The sequence below is a fragment of the Typha angustifolia genome, chromosome 12 (genome assembly GCF_048772165.1).
Source record: "Typha angustifolia cultivar Huaian chromosome 12, ASM4877216v1, whole genome shotgun sequence".
Lineage (NCBI taxonomy): Eukaryota > Viridiplantae > Streptophyta > Magnoliopsida > Poales > Typhaceae > Typha > Typha angustifolia.
In genome coordinates this window covers 9,484,218-9,504,868 of record NC_133250.1, presented here as the reverse complement: position 1 = coordinate 9,504,868, position 20,651 = coordinate 9,484,218, and the positions used below count along the sequence as shown (strand labels likewise).

At 38.6% G+C, this 20,651-nt stretch overlaps 2 protein-coding genes and 1 pseudogene across 3 annotated transcripts; 2 read left to right on the top strand and 1 right to left on the bottom strand.

Annotated features, from left to right (window-relative positions):
- The first annotated feature begins 728 nt into the window (after positions 1–728).
- LOC140772146 (anthocyanidin reductase ((2S)-flavan-3-ol-forming)) lies at positions 729–2,919 on the top strand. 2 transcript variants are annotated; one of them, XM_073114064.1, is made up of 6 exons: positions 729–916; positions 1,058–1,224; positions 1,323–1,523; positions 1,609–1,768; positions 1,860–2,070; positions 2,612–2,919. In XM_073114064.1, exons 1-6 carry the CDS (start codon positions 799–801, stop codon positions 2,775–2,777), a joined length of 1,023 nt encoding a protein of 340 aa, XP_072970165.1. In that variant the 5' UTR covers positions 729–798; the 3' UTR covers positions 2,778–2,919. The 2 variants fall into 2 exon arrangements, with proteins under 2 accessions (XP_072970165.1, XP_072970166.1); XM_073114065.1 differs by having other exon boundaries at positions 730–916; positions 1,036–1,224.
- A 656-nt stretch (positions 2,920–3,575) lies between these two features.
- Positions 3,576–5,762, bottom strand: LOC140772088 (large ribosomal subunit protein uL24c-like). The gene is made up of 4 exons (XM_073113980.1): positions 5,623–5,762; positions 4,513–4,551; positions 4,139–4,369; positions 3,576–4,014 (listed from the first exon to the last, which is right to left on the bottom strand). Exons 1-4 carry the CDS (start codon positions 5,722–5,724, stop codon positions 3,817–3,819), a joined length of 570 nt encoding a protein of 189 aa, XP_072970081.1. The 5' UTR covers positions 5,725–5,762; the 3' UTR covers positions 3,576–3,816.
- Positions 5,763–6,709: 947 nt separating this feature from the next.
- On the top strand, positions 6,710–20,066 carry LOC140771903 (organic cation/carnitine transporter 4-like; annotated as a pseudogene).
- Positions 20,067–20,651: the final 585 nt, after the last annotated feature.

The following is a 20,651-nucleotide window of genomic DNA, read 5'->3' as shown; positions in this document are numbered from 1 at the left end:
AGAATTAACCAATGCCATTGCTCATGACCAAGGAGGTTATGAGTTCAACTCCAACCCCAAACAATATTGAACAACCGTTTGATTCGAAGCAATCGTTCGACGACGCATATGGTTTGAAGCCTAAAACTAGACAGCTAAAGCTCGGTGGGGCCTAAAGTGCCTTTGTATCTAGGATTCAATTTAGAGAGATTCTAAATTTTAGCCTTACCATAAGGATGCAATTTATATTTTTCCACTTCAACTTATAACTACCAAAAATACCTATGAAGGGTTTTAATGACAGAAAAAAGGAAGAAGAGGAAATTTTGACTGACCGGTGAGCACACATACAGAGAAACCCGAGAGAGAGAGAGTGAGGGAAATTGTAAGTTATCCCAAAAAAAGAGATAACCTTTGTCCAACCACTATTCTCTGTTTTGACGAATGGAAATAAGCACCAAATAGACAGATGCAAAGAATGGGTGGATATTCTGAATGAGAAATTAATTTTGACGCAAGACCTGTACAGGTTAAGGAAGTAAATCAAATAAAGTAAAAGATCTTCAACTTTTAAGTATTATGGCATTTATGTTCGCTTATCATGCCCAATGCTACTGTGAGGGAGCATGGAAGAATTTCTTAACAAACAGCCAGCCGAATGACTTGCAGGTGCATGGAGAGCTAACTTTTGGAACGGGACGTACTAATTATGATGTCGGCTAGCTTATATAAACCTTTAGGGGAGAAGAACTGCAACGCTGATCTCATAGTTCTTTACGTCAGTTTCAGAACTTCTTGTTGGTTGAAAGAAATCTCATTATGGAGGATGGGAAGAAGATGGCTTGTGTCACAGGAGGCAATGGATACATAGCCTCCACTCTCATTAAGCAATTGCTAGTGAAAGGCTATGCTGTCAATGCCACTGTCAGAGACCCCGGTTTGCTTCAAATTTCTTCAACCTTCATTGCTTCCCCTGTGAAGGCAGCCTACTAGGATAGCAAAAGAAACCATGATGATGATGATAATAACGATAATTATTTGTTTTTTTTGATTCAGTTTAATTCTGTTGTCAAAGCAGATAACTCGGTGCAGATTTCTCACCTCAAGGAAATGCAAGGCCTTGGTGATCTGAAAATTTTTCGTGCAGACTTGACTGAAGAAGGCAGCTTCGACGAGGCAGTCAGTGGCTGTGAGTACGTCTTCCTTGTTGCCGCTCCTGTGAATTTGAACTCTCAGAATCCTGAGGTACTACTCTTGATCAGAAATATGAAGATGAACTGTGTATGGATTCATTTGCTATGCTTCTTACTGTTCTCCTTTCTTCTCATCTTCCATGAACACAGGAAGAACTCATTAAACCTGCGATAGAAGGAGCGCTGAACGTTATGAAATCATGCGTGAAAGCAAAGTCAGTCAAGCGGATTGTCTTAACATCTTCAGCAGCTGCAGTGTCTACTAAGCATCTCGAAGGAACTGGTCATGTGTTAGATGAGGAATCATGGTCAGACGTCGAGTATCTTAGAGCTGAGAAGCCCCCAACTTGGGTAAGCCACCGAGCCATGATCGTAACATTTGCACGACCAAAGGAAATAATAAAGATCGATCAGCCAACATGAGTGATTTTTGCAGGGATATGCAGTCTCAAGGGTGCTTGTAGAGAAGGAAGCATGCAAATTTGCACAAGAAAATAACATCAGTCTTGCTACTGTGACTCCCACACTTGTTGTCGGCCCTTCCCTAATTCCAAAGGAAAATATGAGCTTGGGCATGAGTCTAGCCTTGCTAACAGGTTTTGCAGTCTTTCACACTTCAGTTAAATTTGAATGTGGAGAAATTCACGATATAAGTAAACTTACAAGAGAATTTTGTACTTGGTGCAGGCAATTCTGACTTCTTCAATTTCTTGGGAATCATGCAAACAGTCTCTGGCTCAATATCAATAGTTCATGTTGAGGATGTCTGCAGAGCTCACATATTTGTAGCTGAGTCTGCGCCATCTGGTCGTTATATCTGCTGCTCAATTAACACAAATCTGTTCGACCTAGCTAATTTCCTTGCAGAACGATATCCAGAATATCAAGTGGATACCAAGTAAGGACTAAATCCCCATTTGCCGTATAATCTATCTGCTTACTTCACTAAGAATGATAAATTTAAAGCATACCTACATCAACTAGGACTTTTAAACAAGTTAAGCACAAGTGAGAGGGTACTCGAACGGATCCCCAATCCAAACTCTATTTCTCTCTATCTTTCTTTCGCTCTTTTTTTTTTCTCCTTTTATTATATAATTCCTTACGGAGAGATCAAGCTTTGACGAACTCCAATATATACTTTATTTTTCTCACAATTCTTTTTTATTTATTCTACTATTTTTTTCTTTTGCTCATTCGTTTTTTAATCTCTTCTTCTTTTTAATTTTGATCGCATCGTAGCTTTTCTTTCTTTATTAAATTTTTTTTTGATTCTAAATTTTCAAAAGTTTTTTTATATTTTTAAATAATATTTAAAATTTTACGTAATTAAAATATTTAATCTTGACGATCGATACGGTCCATCGGTATTATTTTATCGAAGATGCCATTTTTTTCCAACCATTTTTTAATACTACGTTCATTAATATCTGTTGCAGTTTCAGCAGCTTCCGCGAAAAGAACAAATCAAGTCTTAGCTCACAAAAGCTAGTTAAAGCAGGATTTCAGTACAAGTACAAGCGGATCGAACAAATATATGATGATGTTATTGAATATGCCAAGAAAACTGGAATCCTGGCATCGATGAAATTACCCAGTAAATAATAAAAGTAACGCTGGGAGTCGTTATCATCAGTAAATAAAATTTAGCTGGGAATCATGGAATCACACAGTAAAGTAGTCATTTCATGTACTTCTGGACTTCTACTATGCTCGCTTTCAATAATATTTTCAGTGCCTTTGATGAGTGTATTGTAGAGCAGCTTAATTTTTTATACAGAGTATCCAAGACTGCGGCCATCATTGCTAAAAAAATAAGCTCTTCGCCGCCACCTAATTACCCCAAATTCTCTACAGTCGGGAGGAAAAAAACAAAACGTACCAAACATCTTCAATCTGTGATTGTTTTCCAAGACAACATCTCGATCGTAGAGTTAAAAATAATTAAACCCGTGGAATCCATCAATCGGAGTATCAAAATCCATTGATATTAAAAATCCACCAACAAACATTCAATATGCAAAAGCTCTTAGAATATTCGTTAACCCCTAAAAAATAATTACAAGCCTTGATATAGACAAAATAAAATTAAAGACAAAAAATAAAAATAGTCATAAAATGTGACTAGTCATAATTATTATTAAGCCAAAAGGTCATGAGTACAGTCCTCTCATATCTATAAGAATAAATGCGACGAAAAATGATGTCTCCATCAGCATGTACATCAAATGGAGCAAACTTGAGGACAACAAAAAAAATCTTCAAAATCAAAAACTTCTCCAAGACAACTCAGAAATTTCATGTGAAATGTAATAAGTAATACCTTCTGTTCATGCATGAGTGCCTTACTGATAATTTCTTTATAGCAAAATTCACAGCGATAGAAAAGATGAAGCTGAAAAGTGATAAAAGAAGACATATATCAGTCATATAGTAGCCAAGGAATGCAGAAAACAACCCCTTGATGAGGCATATATCAGTCATACTTGTACACTGGTACACTTGAACTGTTATCCAAAAGAAAGAAAAGAAATTAAAATCAGAACAAAAAGTACTTGGAAAATGAGAGGACCAAAAGGCAATGATAATATATGCAATGGTGTCAACAAGCACATACATGAGGCTAACTTCCCCCTATTTCATATTAAGTAGACTTCTCTTCCTTTTCTTTTCTCTCTTTTATCACTTTTTTCCAATTCTCTGCGCTGTCAATTATTTCACCAGTCTTAATGAGGTAACGTACCCTGGATCCATCCTCAAGAATTTTATGCCCCACTCTGCTTGTAACATTTTGTTCTTTTGAATAAAGCATCACATTTGAGCTGTGTATAGGTGCTTCAATCTGTTTAAACATAATGCAATCCAAGCAATGTATAAGTTATATTGGAGAAGAAAAGTGAAAGTAGTAATATTCGGATCAATACCAGAATGTATGAGAAAAATGAGTTGCAAAGAAGAATGCATACCTTCACGATCTGACCTGGCTCACCCTGTTCTCTACTTTTCATGTGCTTCGTCTTTAAGTTCATGTCCTTTACTACCACACTGCTGTTATGCTTGAAGACCTTTGTAATTTCTCCAACTTTGCCTTTTTCCCGACCTGCAATAATCTTTACTGTGTCTCCAATCTTCACATGCATCTTGTGCAGCACAGGAAGGCTGTTTGGTTTGCATTCCTTACGCTCCCATCGCTTCAGCTGGATTAAAAGAAAAATAGAAGAGTTCTTCACAATCAGATAGATCTCTCAAAGAATTTATGATACGTATACAGATAAAACAATTAATACAACTACGGGCATACGAATGCAGAGATATTAAAAAAAATGCGTAACATACTGACCCTCATTACAATCGGACATGGCTTCTCCAGAAATTTGACCTGCAAATCAAATATCCATGGATGTTAAGATTTCTATCCAGAAAGTATGGAATTAAAGGAACATATGATCCATCTTATTAGAAACAGTCAGAACTGACCTAATAGCCTGTAGTGAAACTATCTGGCAAGGCAAGTTCTGAATATAGCAAAAGGACATTTAAGAAACTCTAGAAGATATCCATCTTATCAGAAACAGTCAGAATTGATCTAATAGGCTCTAGTAAAACTATCTGGCAAGGCGAGTTCCTAGTATGTCAAAAAGACGTTTAAGGAACTCTAGAAGATATCCGTAGATTCAATACTTTTAGCAGCTCCAGATTTAATAGATCATCAATATGCAAAATTCTTTTTTATTGAAAATTTCTTATTGTTTAGAGCAGTAATTTGGTATCTACAGATTGAGTGAAACTTGGAATTTGAAATTTTTATAGCTCTATTTTCTTGAAAGGTCTGGATGGAATACTTCTCTTTATCAAGAGATTCCTTATTCTCATACTCGAGGTGGCATGCTACATGTTTGCCGTGATAATGTTTAGTCCTGCTACTCTGAAGAGAGGAAGAAGCATAAAAGCAGAATCATTGTACTTGAATGGTCAAGATATGGATTTGGCAAATCCAATGTTACATCAAAGAAAGCTGATTCAAGAAGTTCTCATCATAAGAAGTGGACATAAATCAATAGACTTAAAACTATGACTTTCAACAGACTGCATCGAGCAACAAATCTAATAATTATGTACCAATAGCATCAGACTCATGCTGCGTCGAACATCACTGGAACTATACAACAAGTCCATACATTTAGATCCGTCGATCCGCTCTATCCCAAATGCTGTGACTGGCACAAGGATAGTTAACAATGCAACATTCCTCAGCAAAAGAAAGGAGCTTTCTTTGCATTCAATTAAGACCTAACAAACCAATTGGCATAATTCTACTTAAATCCATAAGAAATCTGAAAAGAACCCAATTGGAAAACCACTAAGAAGAATGCCTAAAACGATGTGTTTCTCAAAATTAAGGAGATTAAGGTAGAAGATGAGGAGAAAGAAAGGGAAGCGCAGAGCAAACCGGGGCAGGTGAGACGAGGGGCGAGAAGCGTTGCCCCAGGAAGGAACTCGAGGAGATGGAGAGGGATGCCATCGAGCTCTGTAGCGCCACCATCGCCGCCATCCTCTCTCTCTCTCTCTCTCTCTCTCTCTCTCTCTCTCTCTGAGTTCGGAAATGGATAGATAAGCTATCAAAGCTTAATCATAAATGCACACAAATTTGCAAATAACACCCTATAATTTTCAAGCGACTTTTACGGTTCAAACCCCGTATGTTTAATACTTTATGTGTTTATTATCAAATCACACGGCGTAGTTCTTAGTCAAATCAGCAGAAATGATACTCTTTGTTATGTTGAGCTTAACACAGTCTTAATGCTCCATTATTCCTATTCTTAATATGGTTAATTTAACTCAATTTAGTTCCTACGATCCAAATCTTAAATAAAGAACTAAAAATGTGATCTTTTCTTCAAACCATATTATTCGGTAAATTACAATTTACCTTTCAAATCATTTTCTTTACGATGTTCTTTTTCTTCGCATTTTTACCATGTATCCAAGCAATCTCGAATTTGTAGGCTCATCAAATGTTCTAATCCAACCATATGGGACCATATATTTTATATATTATGATTGGATTACTAGAACTAAGGTGGAACCCAAAAAAATTATTAGGAGGGCCAATATCTCTAATCACTTAGAATCAATTAAAATATCGTTTATTATTAGTAATCAAATTAGAAATATTTTATGTATAAAAAAAATTAAGAATCACGTCTAAAGGTTCCTGAATTTTCTATTACATAGTCTAGTTTTCAATACTAAAATGTATTTATCTTTTAGAAACAAATATAATACATAAGAAATTTGGTACATATTAGTAGGAATAAAAATAGCTATTATTTAAGTCAAGTTATTTTATTTTATTTATTCTTTTTCTTTGGTCACTGATTCATTCCTTACATCCTTAAATTATACGAACCGAGAGAGCTCCCATCAGGCAGTGCTTCCAAATGAATACATTGATGCCATAGATAGTCGTGTGTGACGACGAGGAGGCTTCCAAGGGACCTTTAATTTGTGAGACAGCAGCATAAGCTGAATTCGAGTTGAATAACATACAACTCCCTCCCTTAAATCCCTTTTGTCCATTGAGGCCGGCCTTAAGAATATGTTTGTTATGCACAGGAAATCACATCGGTTAACTCGCTCGTTAAAAGAGATCAACAGGACAATAGGACATTCTTTTTCTCTCTCTTTTATTTGATTGAGGCCAGAGAGAAGAAAGAGCGGGAAAGCGAAGAGAGACGAGGAGAGGAAGAAGAAAAAGGAAGAGGAGATGGGAGAGAAGGCTCAGGATAGGGTTTCCGAGTTCCGAGATCACATGGTTCCCGATAAGTTTCCGTGATCCCTCCCAGGTTCGTCAGTAAGGAGGCTCAGGTGAGTTCGATTCGTTCAAGCATTTAAGAAACCTCGCAGGTTCGTCCAGACCAAGTTATTCAAGATTAGATTATCGATTATTAGGTAAATCTTTGATTCTTGCATAGATCGAATCCCTTCCTTTTTGTTCTTCTCCTTCCCTTGGCATGATTCCTTCTGGTTTGTTTCCTTTAATCTTTTCCTGTTTCATTGGAAGTCTCTCTTGGGATTTGATCAGCGCGGTCGTGGCATTTGCCAATATGATACCATTTTTAGGTTAAGGGGGCCTATAACGGATGACGAAATGGGTGATGGGTTCTTGAAATTGTTTTTCGTTTCATATGATTTATAGGTTAAGATCTTATATTGCAAGAGAAGTTTATCGATGTTGATATGATGTTGTAGAATTGTTCAAATCTTTTCAAGAAAATCCCCAAATCTGTTCATTTTTGTTTTCAAGATTAGACTTTCGATACGCATAGATCGACTCCTCTCTTCTTTCTGTTCTTCTCCTTCCCTTGTTATGATTCCTTCTGATTTGTTCCCATCAATCTTTCTATTTATCACTGCAGAGCTCTCTGATTTGTCAGTTAATATGATTTGTCTATTATGATCATTCAATAATTTCTGCTAATCTTTTCTATGTTGCTGGAAGACTCTATCAGGGAATTGGCTGATGCATTCTTGAAGTTTGTCACATTGATTGGATTTTTAGGTTAAGGTCTTATAAAGGATGACAAATTGGGTGATGGACTGATGACTTGTCTATTATGACCATTCAATAATTGCTGCTAATCTTTTCTATGTTGCTGGAAGACTCTGTCAGGGAATTGACTGATGCATTATTGAAGTTTGCGATATTGATTGGATTTTTAGGTTAAGGTCTTATAAAGGATGACAAATTGGGTGATGGACTGATGGGTTCTTGAAATTTGTGTATGCCCATATGGTTTCAAGATTAGGATCTTATATTCCAAGAGATGGCCTGGTTGTTGAAATTTATCAATATTGTCAGAAATTTATCAATATCGTATAATGGAAGATAACTTGGTTAATGGGTTTTTGAAGTTTTCAAGATATGATTTTAAGGTTAAACTCTTGTAGAATTTTCAAATAAGATACTCTCCAGACCCCTCCAGATCAGTTCCATTTGTTTTAGTTCAAGATTTGATACCCAATATATTAGACCTGCGTAGATCAAACTCCCATCTTCTTGCTCTTCTTCTCCTTCCCTTGTTATCGTTTCTTCTGATTTGTTTCCATTAATCTTTTTCCTTATCACCACAAAGCTCTCTGATCTGCCAAGTTAATATCATTTGTCTGCTATGATCATTCAATAATATATGCTAGTCTTTACTATGTCACTGATAGTTCTCCATTAGGGATTTGACTGATATATTCTTCAAGGTTATCAATCTATTTGAATTTGAGGTTAAGGTCTAGGATGACAAATTGGTTGATGGACTGATGATGGGTTCTTGAAATATGTGGACGTTCATATAATTTTCAGGTTAAAACATTATGTTGGAAGAGAAGATGGGTAATGGGATTTTGAAGTTTATCAATGTTGATAGGATTTGTAGCTCTAGCTTGTATAATTGAATACAAGTTGGGTAAAGGAATTTGAAATTGTCAAGATATGAATTTTAGGTTATGAACTTGTAGATTTGTTCAAATCTCTCCAAGAAACTTCCCAAATACCTCTAGATCAGTCCAATTTGTCCTTCTTCGCAATTAGGTAATCGAATTATTATGTAAAGATTTGATTTTTGTATAGATCGAACTCTCTTGCCTCTTGCTGTTCTTCTCTTTCCCTTGTTATGATTCCTGATGATTTGTTTCTGTTGATCTTTTTCCTTATCACTGGAAGGCTCTCTAGTCTGCCAAGTTAATGACTTTTCTGTTATGATCATTTAATAAAAACTCTATCAGAGATTTGACTAAATATTCTTCTTGTCAATTTGATTCTATTTTTAGTTTAAGGTCTTATAACAGATGACAAATTGGGTGATAGATCATGGAATTTGTGTATGATCATATGCAAGAGAAGATGGGTAATGAGTTTTTGAAGTTTATAGATGTTGATCAAATTCGTACATGAGCTTGTATAATGATAGACAAGTTGGATTATGGGTTTTTTGAAGTTGTCAATATCTTTTTTATGTTAAGATCTTATGTTTGATCATAGGATTTCTAGGTTAAGATCTTTTTTATGTATGATCATAGGATTTCTAGGTTAAGATCTTATATTGCAAGAGAAGATGGGTAATGAGTTTTTGAAGTTTATAGATGTTGATCAAATCTTATGATGGATGACAAGTTGGATAATGGGTTTTTTGAAGTTGTCAAGATCATTTTTATGTTAAGATCTTATGATGGATGACAAGTTGGGTAATGGACTGATGGGTTCTCGAAATTTGTCAATGGTCATATTTGCTTCCAGGCTAATATCTCATATTGCAACTGAAGATGGGGTAATGACTCTTCAAATTTATCATTGTTGATAGGAATTTAGATAGGCTTGTATGATGAAAGACAAGCTTGGGTAATGTATTTTGAAGTTCATATTGCAATAGAAGATGACAAATGGGTTGCGACGGACTGACGGGTTCTTGAAATTTGTCGATGTTCATATGGCTTCCATAATATTTCATATTGCAATTGAAGATGGGTTAAGTTCATCAAGGTTGATAGGAATTTAGATAGGCTTGCATAATGGAAGAGAAGCTTGGATAATGTATTTTGAAGTTGTCAAGATTTGATTTTTAGGATATTTTGTATATTTGTTCAAATCTGTTTAAGAAACTTGAGGTCACTCCAGATCAGTTCAAATTTATCAATATTGCCAGAATTTGTAGATAGGCTCGTATATGGAAGACAAGTTGGCTAATGGTTTTCGAAGTTGTCAATATATGCTTTTAAGGTTAAGCTCTTTAAATAAGTAACTTCTCAGACCCCTCCAGATCAGTTCCATTCATTTAGGATAGAGAATCAAATTATTATGTAAAGGTTTATTTTTTGCATAGATTGAACTCCTCGCTTCTTGCTGTTCTTCTCTTTCCCTTGTTATGATTCCATCTGATTTGTTTGTCTTTTTTCCTTATCACTAAAAGGCTCTCTGATCTGCCAAGTTAATATATCTTTTCTCTTATGATCATCTAATAATCTCTGCTTATTTTTTGTCTCTGGAAGACTCTCTGTTAAGGATTTGACTAAAATATTATTTAAGTTTGTCAATTTGATTCGATTTTTAAGTTTGAGGTCTTACAACAGATGACAAATTGGGTGATATAGGTCATGAAATTTGTGTTTGACCACATGATTTTCAGGTTAAAATCTTATGTTGCAAGAGAAGATGGGTAATGTGTTCTTGAAATTTATCAATGTCGATCAGATTTGTACATAGGCTTGTATAATGATAGCAAGTTGGGTAATGAGTTTCGGAAGTTGTCAAGATTTTGTACATATCGTAAAATGGATGACAAGTTTGGTGATAGATGATACGATTGGGGTTGGACCTAGTTATCTTGACTGGCATCACTTTTATTTTCAAAGAATAAGAATTATGGTCGTCGTGTTCGAACGCCTGCATGTGTTCGCAAATGTAGGGAATGTGTTTTACCCGTTCAAATGCGGCCCAACCTCTTTCGAACGCACTCGGCGAGAATGAATTGTTTCTATGGTTATCTTTTATTTGTTTTGCTTGTTAGGTTTGCCTCTCAATATGTGGAAGACAATCTTATTATGGTTATTGAATGAATTGAATTTCTTTCACAGATATTCCCCTCTCCTCCTTGTTCCTTCCTTCCACGTCTATGCCGCCACTAATCCTGTTGATCGGCCTACCTCCCTAAACCCTTAGGGAAGGCTCACTTCTCCATCTTCTTCTACTCTCCCTACTATCGTATTAACTCCGTCTATCATCCCCAACCTTCCAACTCCATCAACTCTACCAGTGTCACCCCATCATTTCCAGTTTACCACCATCAACATAGGAGTTCGTGACTCCACCCACATATCTCAATTCTTCAGATCTTCATACGCAATTTCAATGATATATCTCAATATAGCCATTTGATTTGAGTGAAATTATATTTTTGGAAAGCTCTTGCATATAGTTACAACAGATTAAAATTTCATGTCGATCCAACGATTAGATCCATGAAAAATATATTGTAAATTTCCGTACAAATTTTTATTTAGAATTGGTTGTGAGTCATATCAACCCTTTTTAAGGGAAGATCGTATCAAACTGGTATTAAGTCCACTGTTCCTCAGACATGCGCTTCCAATGATGACAACCAGAGCCCATGGCCTCACGACAAAATGAGGAGGAGAACCCCCTAATGGAGGAGGAAACGATAGCAGGAACCTTCACCCATAGAGCTGCCCGATCAAATCCCAACATGGAAGAGCCTAACATTATAGTTATGATCGAATCACTTTCATAACAGATAGCAATAAATAACCAAATGATGATGGACATGATACGGGAGTTACAGGTGACAAGAGAAGCCTCGGCGAATGGAAATGCTCCAACGACTTCCAATGCAAGTCTACTCTAACGAACACACCACTGCCACTCCATCCACTTCACCAACAAGAACACACCTCCCCCCTCGATCAACAACCAGTAAGGGTGGTATTGCTCGACCAATAAGCGGGTGAGGCCGTATATCAGGCAATCCTTGACGGTGATCAATTTGGGGGTTTTGATCATTAGGCAGAGCTAGTTGGACTAGAACCTTATTGGTTTGACATAAAATGAATGAGGGATTATCCACCAGTCATGATGCACCACCCACAAGTTAGACTAAGGTTTGGATATGATCCAGACCGAGACAATGGTATTCATTGATGAACCAGACGACTTCCCAAAGTTTAAAGGAACAATTTTTTCACGTACCAAGGAACAACGGAAGAACAAAAGGTGATATTTGCGAGCCTCTACCTTGAAGATGTGGCATCCATTGGTTTCAGACAGCTAATGCGCATAAACTGATGGAAAGGTGGACAAATTTCTTTACCGACTTCACTCAGTGCTTTGGAGTGTCGGGATATAAAGACTTCGACGCTCTCCTCTCGAAGACTGTACAAAAAACTATTGTTGGAGCATACCAAGAAGAATTTCAGAGGATAAGTAGTCGATGCCACCCTCTTTGGACCAATCAATAATTTCGTAGCACTTTCATCTCCGGGCTGCTAGGAGAGATACAAGCCGATGTGAGGGCTTTAAGACATAGAACCTTGAAGGAGGCCTATGAGGATGCAGTATTAATGGAGGATAAGCATTGAGCAATGAGGATTCACCTCTAACCGAGTTGGACAAGTCGAGACAGCCGCTACCCGACTCGGCCTAACGCAGCGGCTGGAAATTCAGCTGACAAACCAAGAGTTGCTATTGCGATGGTGCCTCCTCGAGCTCCTTTGAGGCCATCCCATGATGTGAAGTTCACACCCAGAGGTCCTAGTTGAGCATTCACACCTACTCAAGTTGAAGAGCAAAGAACTAAGGGACTTTGTTTTCGCTGGAATGAGAAATTTGTACTCGGACATTGATGTGCAAAACCAGTGGGATTGGTGGTGTTAATAGATGGATTGGAGGAAAGAAATAACGTGATTGCAGCTAAAGACGAGGGCATGGCTGAACAACAGGAGGAGGTAGTGGAGGAGGAGCCCGTGGAGGAAACCATTGATGAAATCTCCCTCCACACCTATTCTGGAACTGCCGCATCGAAGATCTTGTGGGTAAATGGTGCTATCTAGAAGACTACAGTGTGAATTTTGATCGACACCGGGTCCACCCACTACTTCATCATCGACGGAAGACTCCTTTGGAAAATTGGGCTCGAGTTGGAACCCACGGATGGGTTTGATGTGATGATCGGACATGGCACCATATTGCGGACAGATTTTATTTGCGGAGGTGTGGAATTGAAAGTGCAAGGCCAATCTTTCATCTTAGATCTTTATTCGTTGGCATTGCGGGGTGCTAACATCATCTTAGGGACTCAATGACTTCAAAGTTTAGGGCCCGTAATGTTTAATTTTACAAACCTCACGCTCACTTTTGGAAGAATGGTCGACGAGTATTTGCTGGATGGAAATCAGCCTCGGCAAGGACCGACATTGCAGTCGCTGTTTGGCCTTCCTCGTGTAGAAGATCAAGCTCTACTCATGCAAATGACATTTGCTGAATCAAAACATCAACCATCCATAGGAGTACCTACTAACATGAAGGAGTTGTTGCAGAAATTTAGTGATCTCTTTGAGGAGCCGTGAGGACTACCGCTAAACCACCACCATGATCATTGAATCCAAATTATTGCGTGGGCCGAACCAGCAAATGTTAGGCCGTATAGGTACCCATATGTCCAGGAGAAGGAGATCAGTAAGTTGGTAACCGAGATGCTTGAGTAAGGTATCATCCAACCGAGTAGCAACGGTTTTGCGTCGTCCGTGTTGCTGGTTCAAAAGAAAGATAGGAGTTGGCAGTTGTGCGTCGATTACCGAGCCTTGAATGCAATCAGCCTTGATCACCTGTATTGGGTACTGGTGATCGAGGAGTTGCTGGACGAACCCACAGGGTCAGCTTACTGCAAGCTTGACTTAAGGGCAAGGTAACATTGAGTCCACGACGACCCGATAGATGTATATAAAACGGCGTTTTAGACTCACGATGACCACTACGAATTTTGAGTCATGCTGTTTGGACTCATCAATGCACTGACGACCTTCCAAGGGCTGATGAATGATCTTTTTTTGCCTTCTCTTGCATCAGTATGTGCTTATCTTTTTTGACGACATCTTAGTGTACAATAGAAATTGGACTGAGCACTTGTGGCATGTGCATGAAGTGTTGAGCATCTTAAGACAAAACCAGTTGAAAGTCAAGATAAATAAGTGGCCTTTGGGATGAAGCATGGGTGGAGTACTTGAGGCATATCATTTTAATAAGAGAAGTGGAGGCTGACCCGAGCAAGATCAAACACATAGTGAGTTGGTCAATTCCTACTAACTCGCGGGAATTAAAAAGATTACTTGGGTTGGCGAGGTACTACCGGCGATCTGTTGCCAATACAAGATTGCTGCCCCACTGTCCTCCCTACTTAGAAAAGAGGATTTCAATAGACAAATAAGACGATAGAGTCTTTCGAAGTATTGAAGGCAGCCATGTCTACTACCACCACGGTTTTGGCCTTACCGGATTTTAATAAAATTTTCGTGATGGAACGTGATTTTCCCATAGATTAAACTCCTTTCTTTCAGTTTGTCCCCTTCACTTGGCATGGTTCCTTCTGATTTGTCAAGTTGTTACAATTTGTCTATTATGATTCATTTGATGAGTTAGTCTTTTCTATGTCCCTGAAAAACATTCTTTCAGGGATTTTGGCTGATGCACTCCAGAAAATCTGATATACTTTTTACGCTAAGATCTTATAATGAATGACAAATTGGTTGATGGCTTCTTTAGTTGTGAATTTTCATACGATTTTTAGGTTAAGATCTTATAATGGATGACAAATTGGTTGATGGATTCTTGATTTGTGAATGTTCATGTGATTTCTAGGTTAAGATCTTATATTGTGAGAGAAGATGGTAGTGGGATCTTGGAGTTTGCCAATGTTGATAGGATTCGTAGATTAGGATCTTATAATGAATGATAAGTTGGGCAATGGGTTAATGAAGATGTCAAGATATGAATTTTAGGTTAGATCGCTGAAGATTAGGTTTCTTAGATTTGCTGAGTTGATATGAATATGATCTTTTTTGCTTATTCTCCTATATTATCTTTCTCTCGGTGATGCCTGCTTTAGTGATCATACTTGATACTTATATCAAAACTCTGGTTATGCAATGCTGGATTATAATTCTTTTGATATCTTGTGGTGATGGTGAAGAACTGAGTACAAGAATATACAACATAAGCAAGGTGATTCTACATACTTAGTTGGCAAACACATTGACAAAATTGTACCAGTTCCTCTATGAAGCAATTCACTTCTTCAAGTAGAAGATTGACCATAGTGGTTAACTTAAAGCCTGAAATTGTTTGTCAAAATGTTTATGTTTCATGAAAGAAGATCAAAGTGAAAGGATGTTGTGAAATTTGGAAGAGCTAATGATATTGCCGAAGATAATGAGACATGCAGCTGTTTCAATATATATTTGGTGATGCAGTGAATGATTGTTTTAGTGCAAGATAAAGCATAGTAATTGATGAAGGATCCATGATTTATGGGAGTAAAACCGTTGGACTAAAAGATTATGGATCATATGATTTGATATTACTAGGGTATGTTCATGGTGACTTGAAAAGATTATGCATGCGTAGACATTCCAAATAAAATAATCACTTTCAATTTGCTAGAATCTGTCACTTGAGTTCAGCTGAGAAAGTTTTGGTGAAATTTTTTTTAGTTTGTGATATTTTGGATCGTGCAAATGGATCTTCAAACTTTGAGTTGGATTCTATGGGAAGACGAGTTTGCTAGCATATCGTGTAAAGCAATCAATATTCTACAATGCTATTCTTTTGGTAGTGTCAAAGTTTGAGTTGAATCCCATACTAATTTCTTCCACCAAATGTGATGTTGCTAATAGTGCTTGTTGCACTCTCATCTGATCTTTGCCGTATCTTGTCCTTTGTAATGCTTATTGCACTCTCAAGTCTCATCTGATCGTCTTTGTCATATCTTGTCCTTTGTTGGATCGATAGCGTTAAACTCACCTCAATTCTTTTATAATCCCGATTCAGTCCATATCTTGACATAATCTGTACTAGAATTCTTCTCTTTTTCGTTCCCTATTTATGATCATTATATCTTGACATTCTTTGTGTGATTCAGGACAAGAGCAGCTTGGATTGTAGGCGTGACTGTGCTTAGTTGTCCTAGAGTTTTTAGAAATGACCTCCAAGGTTTTGCCATTAGAGATTATGTTGACAAGGAGAACCGTCTCACGCATGGCAGACGAGTCACACCGTATCTCTTATTGCATAGGTATGTCTATATCGATTAGACTCACATGTACACTGATGAGAGAGGATGGTTCTAGTACAGTAGTCTTGTGCTGATGTGTTGGCAGTCTTGGCCTCCCTTACCCCCTGCAGTGCGCTTCTTGAACGGCATTGCTCAGGAGTCGACACATATGGCATGTCTGTCTTATCAAGTTAATACTGAGTAGAATGCTACTCTAGGCCAAGGCCGCAAGGGGGTGAGCTCTTTGCAGAGAGCCAGTGTTAGACGCGTATCTTCCTCCATTGCCACCTCCAGTCTTCAGCTTCGACAAGAGGGAGTTAGTTGCCAAGTGAGTAAAGTGATGTTTGAGCATACCTAGCAGCTGGAGGGGGTAAGTCTTACTCGATAAGGCTTTTCTAGCTTATCTCAATGTAAGCATTCATGCACTTCGCGGAAAATGTGGCCACAGAAGCTATAGGTAGCGCAGGAGATATTCATATGTCACATGTATCTCCATGGCACACCATTGAGGAGGGTGATAGACAACGATCCCTGAAGTGGCTTGGAGATGTCGATCTTCACACGCACTCAAATAAGTCTGGTCCATTTATCTTCCTCCGGTGGAATAGTGGGGATTAGGGCTCGAACTCTTCCCATTGACTTCCTTTATGTTGAGGTTGATAAATACTCCAATGAAAGGCCATGGAGTTGCACCAGAACTTTGCGTGGTCGAAGTTTCAACTTTTGACCGACAAGTTGGGATGGAAGGCGTTTATAATAAATAGGTCTCAGCTAAATCCCAACATTTACTATTACGATCGAATTCATAGAGCATGGTAATTGGTAAGCAGTTAAAGATCTTTTTCACTACTCAAAGCACAGATGGAGTGATCCAGGAAGCGACTCAAATGGATAACCATAGGAACAGCCCAAACAAAAGTTAAGTAATCCCGCAGGAACACCACACGACACCACAACGCCATCACCATTACCGCCGCTTCCATAAATATAGAATTCTCCATCTATTCCATCAAAAAGTAAACCTCATGGAATCCAAAGGCGAGCCTCTCCTCTCCGCTGGACCGGACGGCGGCTGCGGGAGGAGCACGATGGGCGTCGACGACATGCTGCGCCGCCACGCCGGCGAGTTCGGGCGGTGGCAGCTGCGCCACTTCGTGCTGACGTCGTCGGCGTGGGCCCTGGAGGCGATGCACACGATGGCAATGATCTTCGCCGACCGGGAGCCAGAGCGGGTTTGCTTGCGGGTCGGACCGGGCCGGTGCGGCGCCGGAGTTGACCCGTGCCTGCCCGGCTCGGGCTGGGAATGGGCCGGTGGGACCGGGTCGTCGACGGTGGCCGAGTGGGGGTTGGTCTGCGGGGAGAGGTATAAGGTGGGCGTGGCTCAGGCTGCCTTCTTCGCCGGTTGTATGATCGGTGAGCTAAATCTCTTTTATATGTCCCCTCGTTATTAGTAAAATTTAAATATTTATAAGAAAAATTATAAAAGATTTTATATCTAAAGAAAATTATGTTCATTTTGCACGAAAAGGCTTTTCTAAGCTTCACTTATTTTCTCCTTTTGGGATAGGACAACTGAGTTATTAATTTTTTTTCATATATAAATGTTTCAGCTCTTATTCTTTTACATCAGTATAGACTATAGAGTGATGTTTTGCTCATTTCATAAGAAAATTAGCGCGTGATTTGCAAATTTTCCTAATTATATGACAGAAAAAATATATATATATATACATATATAAATAGTGACAACAAGGACAGCTGTTATTTCTCGTAGGAGTCTTGCTCCTAACTAGGCCCGATGTATAAATAGTGAATGTGTACGGTTCGGACCGTAACTTTTCCTTGAACATTAGGGTGTTATCTGAAAATTCCACTCGTACGCTGTCCTTTTTTTTTAATATAAGTTTGTTTGATTCCATTTCAGATCTGTTTTGGATTATAATTACTAGTACTGGACAAGCAGACATGCATTCCTTACCGAGGTTAAAAGACGAAATTACCACTGTTACAATGGTTTTTGACCAGACTACTCCTTAAATTTATTATTAAATGATCTTAGTACAGGACAAGCGGACATGCATTTCTTACCGAGTTTTTGACCAAACTATTACTGTTCTAATTTTTTTTTTCTATCAAAATAGATTACTTCTTAAAATTGTTATTAAATTGGGTTTAATTTACTGTAGCTATAATAAAATTATTAAATTAATCAGTATTTTATTCATAAGCAAAAATAATAATTAGTTCAGCATTTTTATCTAGTCTTGAAACTTTAAACTATCTAGTGTTTTATGTTATATAAATTTTTTAAACTTAATCTTTGAGTAATTAACGAAAAAAATTATTAGGTGATTCTGTTAGAACTATAATGAATTAAATTCTATTAGATAATAAATTTGAGGAATAAGTTTATTTCGATAAAAAAAAAAGCCTTCTAGTTTGGTTAAAAACTCTTCCTTGCCACCGAAATCTTTGACTTACAACTAACAAAGGACAATATTTGCATACTGCCGTACCGACTTAATTCATGCACTATATTTATGATAAGGTTACATTTTGTACCTTCTCCTCTTCAACTTTATTCTAACTTTGTTTTATGTAACTATGTCTTTTTACATTTTATTAGAAAGTATTTAATTATTAGAAATTGAGGAAATAAATTACTTATTTTTAGAACTCCTCCTCATCTACGTACGTATTGATTAAGGAAATAAATTACTCAGTATTTTGCAACCGCACCCCTCATTTTCCCTATAATTTTGATAGTATTTTATTGATGTTTGTTGGGTGCTGGAATCTTCGGCCACCTATCGGACTCGTTCCTGGGCCGGAAAGGATCTCTCACCGTCGTGTGTGCTCTAAACGCAATCTTTGGCCTCCTCACTTCCCTCTCTCCGACCTACGCGGCCTACGTCCTCCTCCGCCTCTTGACCGGCTTCAGCAACGGCGGCGTCGGCCTCTGCGCCTTCGTCCTCGCCACCGAGCCCGTCGGCCCCACAAAACGCGGCGCCGCGGGCATGTCCACCTTCTACTTCTTCTCCGGCGGCATCGCGCTCCTCTCCTGCATCGCCTACCTCTTCCAGTCCTGGCGCCAACTCTATCTCGTCTCCTCCCTCCCCTCCCTCCTCTTCCTCATCGCCGTCCTCCCCTTCGTCTCCGAGTCCCCCCGGTGGTACCTCGTCCGCCGCAACATCACCAAGGCGATGGACGTCATGCATGATATCGCTCGCCAAAATAATAAGCAAATCCCCAGCAATATCACCCTCAAACTGGACGACCAACCAGAACCAGAACAAGAACAAGAACAGGAACAGGAACAGGAACAAACCCTCTCGGGGTCAATAGTTGACGTGCTCCGCTCGCCTTTGACTCGTATTCGTCTCATCCTCTCCGTAGCCATTAACTTCTTGTGCTCTGTCGTGTACTACGGACTCAGCCTGAACGTGGTCAACCTCAAGACAAACCTCTACCTAACCGTGCTGCTCAACGCCCTCGCCGAGATGCCGGCGTACACGTTGACGGCGGTCCTCTTGGACAGATTTGGACGTAAGCCGCTCGGCATTGGCACGATGCTGCTCAGCGGAGTGTTTTGTATAGCCGGGAGTTTGGTAGGGGAATCTGGTGCAACGAAGGTTGTAAGGATGGTGTGCGGTGTGGTCGGAATCTTCGGGATGGCGGCCACGTATAACTTGCTGTTCATTTACACGGCGGAGTTGTTTCCGACGGTAGTGAGGAACGCGGCGCTCGGGTGCGCCGCTCAGGCGTCGCAGATGGGGGCGATACTGGCGCCGTTCGTCGTCGTTCTCGGAGACCGGCTGCCGTTCGCCGTGTTTGGGGCGTGCGGGGTTGTCGGAGGAGCTCTGGTGTTCTACCTGCCGGAGACGATGAACCGGCCGTTGTATGATACAATGGCAGGGATGGAAGAGGGGGAGAGGGAGAGCCTCAAGTAGAAGTGTTCTTATCGAGAAACAAAACAAGAGTTGTATTCTATTTTCTTTTGAGGGTTTTAGGGGTTTGTTTTGATTGTTGTCTTCTTTCCTCAAAGAATGATCGATTTGCGAGAATAATATAAATATCTTATTAGCTTTTTTTAAAGTACTAATTAATTACTCTCTTTAAAAGTGCTCATGTTTAACTAGAACGCCATTATAGCCAGATATTTGACAGCTTACAACACTGAAATATTATGGGAGTAAAATAGTTAATTATAGATTAGTATTATACTTATTTTTTTTATCTATGATGCAGGGAGAGATTTTTTCATATATATATATATATATATATATATATATATATATATATATATATATATATATATATTTGGTTGCAGCACTAGAATAGAAGGTTTTCTCTTACTCCAACTTTTAATTAGAATAAGAAAATAAAAATAAAAGATCCGGTATATATGATATTAGTAATACCGTGAGAATTATATACTATAATATTGGTTATGCTTCATACGATAATGTGTGGTAATAAACCAGAGATCCTTAATTTATAGATAAAAGTGCCTAAATCTTAATGACAACTAAAAATAGTTAACCCCGATTGCTCTAAATTTAGAGTCAACTAATTCTGCAATAGATAATTGGGATCCTGAACCAAATTTGAGCTGTATACATCTAATCTAAACATAGATTGCACAAAG